This window comes from Cucurbita maxima, unplaced genomic scaffold, assembly GCF_002738345.1.
Source record: "Cucurbita maxima cultivar Rimu unplaced genomic scaffold, Cmax_1.0 Cma_Scf00019, whole genome shotgun sequence".
NCBI lineage: Eukaryota > Viridiplantae > Streptophyta > Magnoliopsida > Cucurbitales > Cucurbitaceae > Cucurbita > Cucurbita maxima.
Genome location: NW_019272035.1, coordinates 1,556,891 through 1,572,350, shown reverse-complemented (window position 1 = coordinate 1,572,350; position 15,460 = coordinate 1,556,891). Strand labels below are relative to the sequence as shown.

At 36.6% G+C, this 15,460-nt stretch overlaps 3 protein-coding genes across 7 annotated transcripts in view; 2 read left to right on the top strand and 1 right to left on the bottom strand.

Annotated features, from left to right (window-relative positions):
- The window catches only part of LOC111493597 (GDSL esterase/lipase At1g54790-like), a 4,103-nt gene extending 1,900 nt beyond the window's left edge, over positions 1-2,203 (top strand). Inside the window, exons 3-5 of the mRNA XM_023143350.1 lie at positions 290-453; positions 1,407-1,677; positions 1,767-2,203. Of these exons, the coding sequence (XP_022999118.1) occupies positions 290-453; positions 1,407-1,677; positions 1,767-2,035 (704 nt within the window). The 3' untranslated portion in view covers positions 2,036-2,203. The remainder of the gene's footprint in view (positions 1-289; positions 454-1,406; positions 1,678-1,766) is intronic.
- Positions 2,204-4,129: 1,926 nt separating this feature from the next.
- On the top strand, positions 4,130-8,383 carry LOC111493595 (GDSL esterase/lipase At1g54790-like). The gene is made up of 5 exons (XM_023143348.1): positions 4,130-4,544; positions 5,894-6,097; positions 6,863-7,032; positions 7,610-7,880; positions 7,967-8,383. The coding sequence occupies exons 1-5, from the start codon at positions 4,295-4,297 to the stop codon at positions 8,227-8,229; spliced, it is 1,158 nt and encodes a 385-aa protein (XP_022999116.1). The 5' UTR covers positions 4,130-4,294; the 3' UTR covers positions 8,230-8,383.
- An 820-nt stretch (positions 8,384-9,203) lies between these two features.
- Positions 9,204-14,945, bottom strand: LOC111493605. Of its 5 annotated transcripts, none has more exons than XM_023143361.1 (8): positions 14,583-14,945; positions 13,221-13,300; positions 13,081-13,141; positions 12,666-12,750; positions 12,510-12,567; positions 11,235-11,307; positions 10,038-10,162; positions 9,204-9,333 (listed from the first exon to the last, which is right to left on the bottom strand). In XM_023143361.1, exons 1-7 carry the CDS (start codon positions 14,901-14,903, stop codon positions 10,070-10,072), a joined length of 771 nt encoding a protein of 256 aa, XP_022999129.1. In that variant the 5' UTR covers positions 14,904-14,945; the 3' UTR covers positions 9,204-9,333; positions 10,038-10,069. The 5 variants fall into 5 exon arrangements, with proteins under 5 accessions (XP_022999129.1, XP_022999127.1, XP_022999130.1 ...); XM_023143359.1 differs by lacking the exon at positions 9,204-9,333 and adding an exon at positions 9,355-9,513; XM_023143362.1 differs by lacking the exon at positions 9,204-9,333 and adding an exon at positions 9,358-9,513 and having other exon boundaries at positions 12,666-12,723.
- Positions 14,946-15,460: the final 515 nt, after the last annotated feature.

Sequence of the window (15,460 nt, the reverse complement as noted above, 5' to 3'; positions counted from 1 at the left end):
GAATTAAAAAAAAAAAAAAAAAAAAAGAAATGGGTATAAAAAATAGAAATGTTATCAAATAGGGTTGTTCGAGAAAAAAAAGAAATAGAAATATTATGAAACACGTCGGTTTGAGCATAATTCGTGTGAGATCCCACATCGGTTAGGGAGGAGAACGAAACATTATTTATAAGAGTGTGAAAACCTCTCCTGATACCATAGATGTGTTTTAAAAACGTCGAGGAAAAAAAAAAGTCTAAATAGAATAATATCTCGAGAATGTTTAATAATTTTTGTGTTTATGTTTCAGGTAATAAAAAAGTGAACAAGTTGCTACCGGTAGAAAAGTCCTTCAAGAAGGGGGTTTACATGTTTGATATAGGGCAGAATGACCTTACTGCTGCATTCTACTCCAAAACTCCTCTGGATCAAGCAATACCCACCATTTTAACTGAGTTTCAGACTGGCCTTCAGGTTCATACTCGATCAATATTACCTTCTTTCTAGTTAACTTTGAATAATTTTTACGTTCGAAAGAGGATTAGATTTGTACCTCCGACAAGCATACACGGCCCTAAATCGTTGAGTTATGTTTAGGTTTGCAAGTGATTGGTTTTAGGGTTTGCTTCTTTTGTCATTGTATTAGTAGGTCATAAGTACTTTTTGAAGATGAAGTTCTCGAGTCTTGACATCTCGAATTTTACCGAAGGGTTTAGGCTTCCATGTTGTATTGGACTGTGCCCTCTTTTAGGGTTTGGTTCTCCTCTGCCATCTCGACTTTGACAACATCTTAAGAAAGGTCTAAAATCATCTTAACTATCGGTTTTGGGGAGTTGTTTAAACTTTTGACATGCTCCTTCATGTGGGATAGTAGAGCTTGTCGAGCTATCTCATGCTCGAAGCTGTCGAATCGTATGACTTTGTCTTTTAATAACTCAACCTTAAACATAAGCTCTTTGACAGTTATTCTATCTAGGTAGCCAGTTGTGAGGTCTTACATTGGTTGGAAAGGGGAACGAATCATTTCTTATAAGGATGTGAAAACCTCTTCCTAGTAGACGCATTTTAAAACCATGAGGCTCAGAACTCTACATAGCAGGCAAAAGCAAACAATATCTACTAGTGGTGGGTTTGGACTGTTACACCAGTTATCGCATCAATCTTATTGGCTTTGGTGCAATCTCATCCCGACGATATTTTTAATATCAAACATTGACAATAACTTCTTGCGAATAGAGCATATGCCTTTTGATCTCAGTCAATCAGTCAACATAAGACTTGCCCGTTTAGTTGTTTACATGTTATTGATTCCACCTCTAGGAGCCAACTCGACTCGAATACCAACTATCATCATCGTATTTCTTTAAAAGTCATGAAGCGATGGTGTGACACTTACTCTTACTTTTAAAAACTCGCTTATTTTTCAGAGACTGTACGAGAACGGGGCAAGACATTTTTGGATCCACAACACAGGTCCTCTAGGGTGCTTGGCTCAGAACATTGCTACTTTTGGCTCTGACCCATCAAAGCTCGATGAATTTGGATGCCTCATTTCACACAACCAAGCTGCAAACCTCTTTAATTCACAGCTCCATGCTCTTTGTAAAACGTTACAAAGCCAATATGTCGATGCCACCGTCACATACGTCGACATCTACGCGATAAAATTCAATCTCGTCGCAAATTATTCCCAACTAGGTCGGCCGATTTAAGATCGATTTGAAATGGCTTATAGTAAAAATGTGTTCACGTCATAACTCAATCACTACTTTTTACAATTGTGGTAGGTTTTGAACAACCTATTATGACTTGCTGTGGCTATGGAGGTCCTCCGCTCAACTACGACAATCGAATTAGCTGTGGGCTAACGAAGACGCTGGACGGGAAGGTGGTCACAGCAAAAGGGTGCAACGATAGCTCAAAGTATGTCAACTGGGATGGAACTCATTACACTGAAGCTGCAAACGAGTATGTTTCATCTCAAATACTCACCGGAAAATATTCTGATCCCCCATTCTCGTTAGATCACAAAAGGCCTTTCTTTCTCAAGTTCTAAATCCTAATTTTTATCTCACATCTTTTATAACACAGTTCGTGTATGTTTATTATGGTAAGAATAACTCAATTGTCGATTCGAAACTATGATCCCGTCATTGTGGTAGCTTCAATGAGGACGGTTATGATAGAAAATATTCAATGATAATTTAAATGACATACTCGACAATACCGCGTTTGTTATTTTTTACAATTGAACTATATTCACTTTGACATATGTCGTGTATGTTAACGTGCTCGACATGATATAAAATTATATTATATGGGTAAAATTTATTATTATTTCATAATAGTGATATAAGAGTTTTTATTTAACATTAACAAATAATTACTTACTAAAATAGAATTGCATCAATTAAAAAAAGTTTAAAATAAATTTTTATGAGAAGAATATAGACTCATTTTATTTGTATATGTTCTTTAATACAAATATTTTATTTTAATAAACTATTATTAATTATTAAATATTAAATAATTATAAAAAATAAATAAAAAGGATTAACTTTGTAAATTAACCCATTTATTTTGTCAAATTTTTATTTTTAATAAAAGTAAAATACTATTCAATTAAAATTTACGATTTAAATAATTAAAAAATTAATTATGAAATTAAATAAAAAAAAATATGTATATATAATTGTATTTATGAAAAAATGTATTTTTTAAAAATCAATTTAAATTTAATTAAATCAATCCAAAGCAGATTCAGGTTACCAAATATTGACGTATTAATTTAGCAAATTTCCACCGAATAAAATTCTCTCAAATTAGAAAAATATTTTATAAATATCCCATATAATATTTTCAAATTAATATTTTTTTTCTTTTACTTCCATTTTAAACTTTTTTAAATTAAAAACAAATTTTCCTTTAAATTCCCACTTTTGCTTAATTGCAAAATAATCCTTTTTTTTTTTTTTTTTTTTTTTTTTTGAAAAGTTTCATTTAACATTTTGTTTAGTTATTGCAAAATGGTCCCTCTTTAATTTAATTTTATTTTTGTCCTTGTTCTTTAACTTTATTTTCAATTTATTTCTTATATTTTATGGGCAATAATTAATTAAAAAAAAAATCAATCTAACGGATATTATTTCTTAGCTTCATTATTTACCAATGACACGTAAGCTCAATGGTCAATTTCAAATTAAGATATAAAAAAGGAATGAAATGAAATTTTATAAGGTAGGATTAAAGAAATCCGACTTTTTTAATCGGGTAAATACGACATTAATTATAATTTTAAAAGTCAATGGTTAGTTTTATAATTAATCTCGAGTCGGTAGGAGATTCAAAAAATTGATGACCCGAAAACTCGATCAACTCAACCTAACTCGTATAGTTTGAGTTGAATTATGACCTTATTGAGACGAGGTCAAATTCAAATAAATAAAAAATTTATAAGTTCGGGATTGGTTTTTAAGTTTCTCTAGACTAACAGAACCAATTTGAATTTGTTGTCAATTTAAAAAAAATACATTTTTGTTTATCATATAATTATATATACATCTATTTATTTTATTTTATTTCGTAAATCTAAAAACATAATTTTAAATAACAACTTGAAAATTGGTAAGTTGTAAGGATCTAGATCCACTTCTAGTAGATATTGTCTTTTTTGGACTTTACCTTTCGTGATTCCCCTCAAGGCTTTAAAACGCGTCTACTAGGGGAAGGTTTGCCCAACCCATGAACACCCCTATTCGGTGTTATGACAAATATTTTTATTGGTTCTCACATGGTTCGATGGATGGTGTCACCTTGTTCTAGACATAGGGTCACAACCCTACTAACCACAATCTAATCTCTTGTTAGTAGAGTTGTGACGTTTTCCCTTGTTTAAATTAATCATTGACTTTTTCGAAGACAGTGACAAACATCTTAAAAATTAAAAATAAATAAATAAATAAAAAGCCGTGAAACAAAAATAAAAAGATTAAATTATTAAAAAAAAAAAAGTTTATCCAAATACCAATAAATGTAAATCTAATTTTCGGTAAATTATTACAAAAATAAAAGGTGAAAAATTAATTTTTAATCCAATTAAATTAATTTTGGTACCTTAAAACAGCCATTTTCCATTCAAAAAAATATTGGGAGTTAGTGTGTGAATTGAGGCTCTAAGAGAAAGCTTAGCTTCAACCTTTCATATTGCCTTCCCTTGAATTAAACCCTAACGTTCTTTCTCCGCCGATATAATAATCCCACCGGAATAACGATCTTTCATCATCGGGAAACTGAAATCCTTTCTGAACAATCGGCCATGGCGATTTCTCTAACAAAATCCTTTGCGATTCCTCTGTTGCTCGCAATGTGTTCGACGATTTTCCGGATCGGAAGTTCGGCTGTATTCGATTATCCGGCAGTGTTCAACTTCGGCGATTCAAACTCCGACACCGGCGATCTCGTCGCCGGCAAGGGATTTAGCCTGAGTTTGCCTTACGGACAAAATTACTTCAAAACTCCTTCGACTGGAAGGTTCTGCAATGGCCGCCTCATCGTTGATTTTCTCAGTAAATTTTCTTCCACTCCATACTCTTCCCTTTTATAATTCCAGTTTCATCATATATTTCTTTTACTATCTTTATTAAATATTAAACTCAATCTAAATTTAAATCATTTTTTAGTCGGGTAGAAACCTCTCATAGTAAACCTATTTTAAAATCACGAAACTAACCATACTTAAAGGTCAAAACAAATAATATCTACTGATTGTGGGCTTAGAGCGGTTGTAAATAGTATCAAAATAAGACACCGGACGATGTGCTAGCGAGTACGTTGGCCTCCAAGGAGAGTAGATTATAAGATCTCACATCGATTGAATAGGAGAACTAAACATTCATTACAAGAGTATAGAAATTTCTTCATAATAGACGCATTTAAAAACCTCTACTAGCGGTGACTTTGGACTCTTACATATAAAGTGTTGTAACATAGATGATGAAAACCCAATTTCAATATATAATTTTAAAACTTAAAATTTTATTTTAAAGATTCGTTGGAAAAGAATTTTTTTTTCTAAGTTCTAAAAAAATTAAAATATCGATAGATTGAGAACTTAGTCGTGCCAATAGATGGGTAAATTCTCAAATATTGAACAAAGAACTCTAAAAGAAAATGAGTAAGCCTCCTCAAAGGTACTAAAAAATGACTAAGACTCCAAAGAAGTCGAGTCTCGATTAAGGGGCGGCGCACTTTGTTCGAGGGGAAGTGTTGGATGATGAAAGTTCCACATCGGCTAATTTAGAGAATGGTCGTGAGTTTATAAGTGAGGAATACTAACTTCATCGAGACGAACACGACTCTTCACAATGGTATGATATTGTCCACTTTGAGCTTAAGCTCTCATTGTTTTGCTTTGGACTTTCCCAAAAGGTCTCAAATCAATGGAGAGAGTATTATTTGTGTATGTCCATGATTGAGACGTAAATAAATGTTAGGAATCATGACTCTTGTGATATTGTCTACTTTGAGCATAATCTCTCATTGCTTTGCTTTGGGGTTCTCCAAAACACCTCAAATCCAGATGTATTTATTTTCTTATAAATTCATGATCATTCCCTAGATTAGCGGTAATCACTCCCAACAATCAACCATACACACTATTTTTATCTATATCTCAATGGTAATTGTTGGATGATGAAAGTCCCAAATCGGCTAATTTAGGGAATAATCATGAGTTTATAAGTAAGGAATACTAACCTGAGGCCTTTTGGGAAGCCCAAGCAAAGCCATGAGAGCTCATGCTCAAAGTGGACAATATCATATCATTGTGAAGAGTCGTGTTCGTCTAACCGTAATGACTTTTTAATGGCCCGCACGCTAAGCTTTGGATTTTGTTGGCGATGTGTTTTTGGTGCAGTGGATGCGATGGATATGCCTTATTTGAATCCGTATCTGGATTCGGTTGGCGCGCCAAGTTTTCGGAAGGGGTGCAATTATGCAGCGGCAGGGTCCACTATTCTTCCGGCAGCCGCTACGGCTGTCTCCCCTTTTTCCCTTGGGGTTCAGTTGAATCAGTTTCTCCATTTCAAAGCGAGAGTTCTTGAGCTCCGAGCTGCCAAAGGTAATTTTTTCAGTTAGGTTGAGTTGGTTCGATCTATTTAGATCATTTATTTAATTTTAAGATATTAATTCGTATCGTATTTATTTATTTAAATATTTAATTAAAATTAACCCAATTCGATCATAAAGTTTTTGGGTTGTGTTAAGTTGGGTTATTCCCGCTATATATTCACATTTTTGTTTTTAATAAAAATAAAATGTTAGTTTATAAAATATATATTTATTTATTTTCAAATATTTGATTAGGTTCAATCCAGCCCAACTATGAAATTTTGGATTAGGTTGGTTTGAGTTGTTCCAGCTATTTATTTAATTTTTTTTAATAAAAATAAAATGGTAGTTAGTAAAATATCAATATATTTAGAGATTTAATTTTGTTTCAAGTGGTTTGAATTATTTATTTAAATTTAATTTTTTAATAAAAATAAAATGTTAGTTCCTAAAATATTTATTTATTTATTATCGACCATTTAATTAAGATTAACAACTCAATTTTAATATATATTTAAAAAATTACCTTTCATACGGTTCAAAAATTATTTTCGAGAGTAGTCGTAGAATAAATAATAAAAAATAATTATAAATTAAATAAAATTCATAATAAAATAAATACACGTATACATTTAGTTTAATTCAATTGAACCTAATCAAATTTAAATAAGTTCATAGGCCAATTCAACCGGAACGAATTGATTTTGAACGATTGAAATTTTCGAGTTATCGAGTTTTACGAACATCCCGAAATGGTTTGTGTTGCTTTGTTTAGGTGGTAAGAAGCTTGATAAATACCTACCAGATGAAGATTACTTCCAAAAGGGGCTATACATGTTTGATATTGGTCAAAATGATCTTGCTGGTTCGTTTTACTCCAAAACCCTCGACCAAATTCTTGCCTCGATACCATCCATTTTAGCCGAGTTTGAGAACGAAATTCAGGTTAGACCAATGGTTTCTTCCTATAGTTAGTTTTGGCTAAAAACCGTTAATACTTGTTTCAAAAATACTATCCATCGTTCAAAAGTATTTAAAAAATATCTTTAAACATTTTTTTAAATATTCTTACTATTGCTATACGGACTGAGCACAGCGTTTAAAAAATACTAATGAACTATCAAATGTAGCATTAATACTGTTGACCATTTTTCAATATCTTATGGATCATCTCTCTGTCTCATTTTCTTTCTCGGGTCTACTTTAACCGAGTGAGGGTAAAAAATTTTTTAACTTTTTTTTTTAAAAAAAATTAAAAATATTAATGCTCCTCTTGAAAATTTATAGTTATTTTTAATACATGATACTATCGGTTCTGTTCGTATACTAAAGATACGAATAAAAAAGTTGAAAGGGTATAAATGTAATTTTGAAAGTTGAAAACACTTTTGAAAATTCAATAATATAAACGAAATATTAACGATTTTCATCAAAAACTAGCGTTTTTTAAACTTTTGAAAGTTTAAGAGTATTTTTTAAGTTGCTTGTTGTTACTCGTTCCTTCGCTATGCCTATTTTTCAGCAACTGTACAATGAAGGGGCCAGGAATTTCTGGATACACAACACAGGTCCCCTAGGATGCTTAGCTCAGAACGTTGCTAAATTTGGAACCGACCCATCAAAGCTCGATGAATTTGGATGCGTCACTTCACACAACCAAGCTGCCAAGCTCTTCAATCTACAGCTTCATGCTCTCTGTAAGAAACTGCAGGGCCAATACACCGATGGCACGGTCACATACGTCGATATCTACTCGATAAAGTCGAATCTCATCGCCAATTATTCACGGCTCGGTCGGCCATCTTGCTTCTACTTCTGTTCATATAGTCTTGGTTAATCTTGTAAAATCTTGATGACTTGCAGCATTGTTGTATGGCAGGGTTCGAACAACCTATCATGGCTTGCTGTGGCTATGGAGGTCCACCTCTGAACTACGATCGGGATATCGGCTGTGGACAGACGAAGACGTTAAATGGGACGACGGTCACGGGAAAAGGGTGCGACAATAGCTCGAAGTATATCAATTGGGATGGAATTCATTACTCAGAAGCAGCGAATCAGTTTGTGTCGTCGCAAATACTCACCGGAAAATATTCCGATCCGCCCTTAGACAACAAATTGGCTTTACCTCTAGAGCTCTAGTGGCCTTGCATTCATTACACAACTAAGATCTGATAATGGCTATGAACAATGGATCTTATGTTTAGACATGGAATCAAACAATTCATTAATAAAAAAATAGTGAGGCTTTTAAATATTTTAAAAAATATTGTGAGATCCTATGTCGGTTGGATAGAAAAATGAAACATTCCTTATAAGAGTGTGAAAACCTCTCTCTACTAGACGTGTTTTAAAACCTTGAGACTGCTAGTGATACGTAGCGAACCAAAGCAGACAATATCTGTGTGATGTCCCACATTAGTTGGGGAGAACAAAATACACCTTGTAAGGGTGTAGAAACCTTCCCCTACTAGACACGTTTTAAAAACTTAGAAGGGAAGCCCAAAAGAGAAAGCCCAAAGAAGACAATATTTGCTAGAAATGGGCTTGGGTCGTTACAATCTGCTAGCGGTAGACTTGAATTGTTACAAATGATATCAGAGTCAGACACATGACGACGGTGGGCTTGGGCCGTTACAATCTATTAGCGGTAGACTTGAACTGTTACAAATGATATTGAGTCAGACACAGGACGGTGTGCCAAAGAGAACGCTGGGTCCCCAAAGGGGATGGATTGTAAGATCCCACATTGGTTGGAAAGGAGAACGAAATATGAAAACCTCAGCGATACGTAACTGGCCAAAACGGACAATATCTGCTAGCGATGGGCTTAAATTGTTACAAATGGTATCAAAGTTAGACACTGGACAATGTGCAGCGATACGTAACTGGCTAAAGCGGACAATATCTGATAGCGGTGGGCTTAGATTGTTACAAATGGTATCAGAATCAGACACTGGACAGTGTGCCAACAAGGGCGCTGGACCCCAAGGGGGTGGATTGGAGAGGGAAATGAAGCATTTCTTATAAGGGTGTGGAAACCTCTCCCTAGTAGACATGTTTTAAAGCCACAAGGCTGATAGCGATATATAATAGGTCAAAACAGACAATATCCATTAGCGGTGAGCTTAGACTATTACATAAATAGAGAATTTCACGAAAATGAGGTTTAAAACTAGAGGCGTGGACAAAGACAAGGAAAGCTTCCCGATCTCCACTCTCCATCCCGTGGACATATCTATATACCTTATCAAAAGAGAAAACGAGTTCAAGTTTGTCAACAATCATATAAGAACAAAGGGTACCACATTAATGAAGCACCACTCATCACTCAGCATACCCATTTCAAAGTACAATTCTTACAAAAATGTATACACAAATCTAGCTGTCTCTCTGCCAACTGGGGGACTTACCAAAAGCTTCCTCCTGTCCGTTCAAGAGATTGAAGGGTCACTCACAATCAAACAATTCTCACAAATTAAGTTTAAACAATCTGTTTGTACGTTCGTTTAGTAAGAAACCGAGTTTTCATGGAAAGAAATGAACGAAGAAAGTGTTCCAATCCAACCTAATCAGATTAGATCATAGTTACAAAAAGGTCGAGTGATGTTAAAATGAAGTTCATTAAGGCCTAGTGATCGTAAAATAGTTCACTTCATGCTCACCGTAACGAAGATTTTAGGTTCGATTATATTCTCTAGATATTGAACACTACGATCATTTACTTCAGCATATCATGTCAACTCAATCAAGCATGTCGTTAATGGTATTAATTTAGCAGCTAAGTACGAGCATCATCAAGAGTTAAGGAGCATAATTCTTTTTTTTTTTTTTTGAAATTTACGGATTAAATAGGCATAATATTCAAAGTTCACGATATAAATTTATAATTTATTCGAGATTTTATATGATATTCAATTCATGAGAGTAAAGTTTTGGAGAGTACTCACAAGCTAATGAAAATAACTTGATCAACAATTGATTATAGTACGGTTAGGGATATAGCAGCAGAACGGAGTTTTATGCCATCTTCATCCCATTTGGACAATGGTGCGGTTGCTCCGGCAACAAACGCCTACGACAAAGAAGACGCTATGTTAAGACAAATTGGACGAGTTTGTAACAACCCAAGCCCAAGCCCACCGATAGCAGATATTGTCCTCTTTGAGTTTTTCCTTCTTGGCTTCCCCTCAAGGTTTTAAAACGCGTTTTCTAGGAAGAGGTTTCCACACTCTTATAAGGAATGCTTCATTCCTCTCTCCAATCGATGTGGGATCTCACAATCTATCCCCTTTGAAAGCCCAGCATCCTAGCTAGCACACCGCTCGGTGTCATACTATGATACCATTTGTAACCGCCCAAGCCCACCGCTAGCAGATATTGTCCTCTTTGAGCTTTCCCTTTTGGGCTTCCCCTCAAGGTTTTAAAACACATTTTCTAGGGAGAGGTTTCTACACCCTTATAAGGAATGCTTTGTTCATCTATCCAATCGATATGGGATCTCACAATCCACCCCCTTGGGAGCCCAATGTCCTCACTGGAACACCGTTCAGTGTCTAGCTCTAATACCATTTGTAACAGCCCAAACTTACTGCTAGCAGATGTTGTCCTCTTTGAACTTTCCCTTCGAGGCTTCCCTCAAGATTTTAAAACGCGACTTCTAGGGAGAGGTTTCCACACCCTTATAAGGAATGCTTCATTTCCCTCTCCAATCTATGTGGGATCTCACAATCCACCCCCCTTGGGAGCTCAGCGTCCTCGCTAGCACACCGTTCGGTGTCTGGCTCTATTATCATTTGTAACAGCCCAAGTTCACCGTTATCAAATATCATCTTCTTTGGGCTTTCCCTATTGGGCTTCTCGTTAAGGTTTTAAAACGCGTCTTTTAGGGAGAGGATCCACACCCTTTTAAGGAATGCTTCGTTCTCATAGCTAGACAAAATTTTAAAGTTATGTTCGCCATATTCCCATCAATTAATAAGAATTTACTGGCATGAACAATTTAACTTTGAATCAACTCTTATTCATACAAGTTATACCATTTTATAACTTCATCCAAATGTCATAAAGCAAGTCAAATGGCTCAAACTCAGGTCATTCATCAGAGTAAGAATTTTAGTATGTAAGGTAAATTGTATATCACAAACCTGTCCACTATTAACAGTTGCTACTAATGCGACGTGTTCTTCGTTCTTCCCAAACTCGTAGAAGTAATACGTCCTGAATTTAACGAAACAGAGGTAATCAAATGAAAATTCTGAAAGCTTATATAGGCAAAGAAGACTAGATCAAGATTATTATTTCATAGCATTGTTTATATTCTTGTGAGTTAGGATGCACTAACTTCAAAAATTGTCTATCCCTATCATACTTGGTTGCAAAGAAAACTCGTAGAATATAAACCGCAGGTACATGGCTACGATAGCTTGAACTCATTCCATCTAAACCTTAAGACGGTTGTCTAACCCTATCATACTTGGTTGCCAAGAAAACTCGTAAAATATAAATGTGATGTCCCACATTGGTTGGGGAGGAGAACAAACCACCATTTATAAAGGTGTGGAAAACCTTCCCCTAGCAGACGTGTTTTAAAGCCTTGAGAACGAGCCCGAAAAGAAAAGCCCAAAGAGGAAATATCTGCTAGCGGTGGATCTGGGTCGTTACAAATGGTATCAGAGCCATACACCGGACGATGTGTCAGCCTTCTCGCTGTTCCCCGAAGGGGGGTAGACACGAGGCGGTGTGCCAGTAAGGATGCTGGGCCTCAAAGGGGGGTGGATTTGGGGGCGGTTCCACATTGATTGGAGGAAGGAAAGAGTGCCAGCAAGGCCAGCAAGGACGCTGGGCCTCGAAGGAGGGTGGTTGTTATGTCCCACATTGGTTGGGTAGGAGAATAAACCACCATTTATAAGGGTGTGGAAACCTTCCCCTAGTAGACGCGTTTTAAAGCCTTGAGGGCGAGCCCGAAAGGGAAAGCCCAAAGAGGACAATATCTGCTAGCGGTGGATCTGAGTCGTTACAATAAACCTTCGATACGTGGCTACCATAGCTTGAACTCATTCAATCTATCGCTCAATGATGGACTCTTTGGTGTACCGAAACTTCTTACCTATTTTGTGGAACAATCGATCCGCCCTTTAGATAGCTCATGAGCCCTTCGAGAGGCATGCTCTATGGTTAGGTTCCTTCCTTTCTAGAGTTTTGATTTCTAAGGATTTCTATAACTAGCCTTTGCCTCTTCTTCTCAACAACCACAGCCATTTTCGTAATCTCGAGTCTGACTTTCTTTCTACAAGCTCTTTCTAAAGTGGGCTTTTCTTCATTTTGTATTATCCAATTCCATTGTTTCATTGATCTTAATCAAAGCTCGAAAAGATAAAAATAAATCGAACTAGCAAAGGACGCCTTGGTAGCATAATTACCTGAAACCTTCATCGTCCTTAATTTTAAACGTTCGGGCCGAAAATAAAGTTGCACCACCTATCGTTGTCAGAACACCAAAACCAATAGCTAGAATGAGATGTGTAGCCAAATGACCACAAAAAAGTTACTTAGCATATTGAACACAAAATGTGCACCTGGAACAAAGATTTTTGCAGCCTCCCTCAAAGAACCTATATCAGTTATATCTTTCGCCTGTTTTTCGCAAGAAAACGGAAGCTCCTAAAACCGTTATCCATAAAACACGAACATAACTCAATAAGCACGTACGTAGAACTAAAACAGAATCTTTTTATCGAAGTTTGTGACTAGAAACTTCAAAAACCTCTTTGGGAAGCTCAGAGTTAACAGTGAACAAACAATCTTGGGCTTAAAAGCTCCAAAACATGACTTAACAGTTTAAGATTTGATGGGGATTTTCTCTAGGTAGAGCTTCTTAGTACGAAAGAGCCACCGAGCTTAGAAACGGTTTGCTAGATATGAACTATTTAGTAAGAAATTGATGCTCTTTAGAATTACCAAATGAAAACTTCACAGCCATCATTGTGCTACCTCTAGAAAGGTGATCTTAAGTTGATTCGTTGGACGAGTGACAACGCTTAGAACTTCAGAGCTGTGTTAACCAACAAAGCAGAATGAATATAAGCCAAATATATAAAGAAAACAATATGAACGAAGAGAAATATGATTACCCATCAGGAGATCCAAACCGAGCTGCGAATGTTTTCGTTTTTACCTTATCTCCATAAAGAGATAGTCCAGCATTGAAATCCTACAAGCCCCAACACATAACTTAGCGAGCTGCAAATGATAAGCCTTTTACAAGTACAAGAAAAGGCCACAGCTACCGAGCATAAGGGAATAGTTATAAGAATGCCTAAAGGTAGGAGAGGAGTTGAACAAAGATATAGTCTAATTAGTAGCTGTTGTTTCTTTACATGAAGATCACATCAAGCTCTTGTGTGGAATACACCAATAAAATCAAGAAAAAATTCAACTATCCATGTAACCGCCCAAGCCGGGCCGGCAGATATTGTTCTTTTTGGGCTTTCCCTTCGAGCTTCCCCTCGAGATTTTAAAACGCTTATGCTAGGGAGAGGTACCCTTATAAGGAATGTTTCGTTCTCCTCTCCAACTGATGTGAGATCTCACAATCCACCCCCCTGAAGGCCTAGAGTCCTCGCACACCGCCCGGTGCCAAGCCCACCACTAGCAAATATTGTCCTCTTTGGGCTTTCCCTTCGGGTTTCTCCTCAAGGTTTTAAAACGCATATGCTATGGAGAGATTTCCACACCCTTATAAGAAATGCTTCATTCTCCTCTCCAACCGATATGGAATCTCATAATCCACCCCCCTTAGGGACCAACGTCCTCACTGGCACACCACCCGCTACCAAGCCCACCGCTAGCAGATATTGTTCTTTTTGACTTTCCCTTTAGGTTGCCCCTCAAGGTTTTAAAATGCATATGCTAGGGAGAGGTTTCCACACCCTTATAAGGAATACTTCGTTCTCCTCTCCAACCGATGTGGAATCTCACAATCCACCCCTTGGGGACCAACGTCCTCACTGGCATACCGCCTAGTACCAAGCCCACCGCTAGCGGATATTTTCCTCTTTGAACTTTCCCTTCAGGTTTCCCCTAAAGGTTTTACAACGCGTCTACTATGGAAAGGTTTCCACACTATTATAAGAAATGCTTCATTCTCTTCTCCAACCATTTTGGGATCTCACAATCCAAGAACCCCAAAATGGCCAGACCCTGATACTGAACGAAATCTGACTCTGTCTCTCAACCCCACCTAGCAACGCCAATTAATAATTCTAAAGCCTGAAGTTAGAATTCCCCATCAAAACATTAAGGGGTATTCTCAAAGCCTTGAAGCTGGAGCCTTCTGCTTAATGCCATTGACATTAACAGCAACTAAACATGTGTGTTGCCAAACAAATATGAACCATAGATAACATTGACTTATTCATATTGGTGGAAGCAGAGGTAACACACAGAACGCTACGATTAAACAAACAGAAATCAGTGAAGTATTTTGTGCATACCTCAGGCTCGGTGAGGTCTTCAAACTGAGGCGGCACACGAATGGAGAACCCATCACCATAAAACTGAAACCAAGACTTTGTATTTGCAAGGCCAGGAAGGCCTTGTTTCGAAGTAGGCGAAATTTGAGAAGATTGGGCAACTGGGCATTTTGGAATCAATGAAATTAGACAGAGTGAAGCTGATTTGAGGATGAAATGTCTCTTGGAATTGGAATTCAGCGTTGTAGGCTCGTGAAATCCGACGGTGGTCGGGTGGGGGACGGCGGCGGTGGGGTTTTGCTGAAGGTTTGGAGGGTGGAGGCATAAAGAAAGAAGGGCCATAGGGAAATTAGGATAGCTTTCATATCCAATGTAGATAAAGCTGATTTATGTTATTTACAAATTACAACGAGGATGGCTTCATAATACTTTTACACAAAATTGGCATAATCTTTTCGCGTAAGCAACAATCTCATATACAAACTTAGGAGGTCGGGAATGGGTTCTCTCTAGAACCTATAGATGTTGATCTCGAGTAATATTGACATGTACCAAGAAACCCAATTGATGATAAAGTATAATCGAAAGGAAAAGGGGACGTTTTCAAATGCTCATACTTTGTGGTTGTATGAAATAGTCTACTTTTAGGAGATCCTGTGATTCATCTCGCGTTCTATCTACATGCTCGCTTGTCTCGTTTTGATAAGAGATGTCCTAAACTCATTCTCAAGTAGGAATGAGATACTTGGTATGAACATGTTATATTATTTTATATCTTTCTCATTTTTGTCCTCTAGAGCTACGTGTCATAATCACACTTTTTTTAGCAATGGATTTGTCGATGGTGCGATATTCACTCTCAGCACTGAGTGAACCAAGCTAACTTAGGATTGCATCGC

Excerpts from the sequence above, each read along its gene's own strand:
- LOC111493595 (XM_023143348.1), top strand. The coding sequence starts at position 4,295 with ATGGCGATTTCTCTAACAAAATCCTTTGCGATTCCTCTGTTGCTCGCA. Across the intron at positions 6,098-6,862 it reads TGAGCTCCGAGCTGCCAAAG|GTGGTAAGAAGCTTGATAAA; the intron begins GTAATTTTTTCA and ends TGCTTTGTTTAG. Across the intron at positions 7,033-7,609 it reads AGTTTGAGAACGAAATTCAG|CAACTGTACAATGAAGGGGC; the intron begins GTTAGACCAATG and ends CCTATTTTTCAG.
- LOC111493605 (XM_023143361.1), bottom strand. The coding sequence starts at position 14,903 with ATGGCCCTTCTTTCTTTATGCCTCCACCCTCCAAACCTTCAGCAAAAC. Across the intron at positions 13,301-14,582 it reads AAGACCTCACCGAGCCTGAG|GATTTCAATGCTGGACTATC; the intron begins GTATGCACAAAA and ends TGGGGCTTGTAG. Across the intron at positions 10,163-11,234 it reads CAACTGTTAATAGTGGACAG|GCGTTTGTTGCCGGAGCAAC; the intron begins GTTTGTGATATA and ends TCTTTGTCGTAG.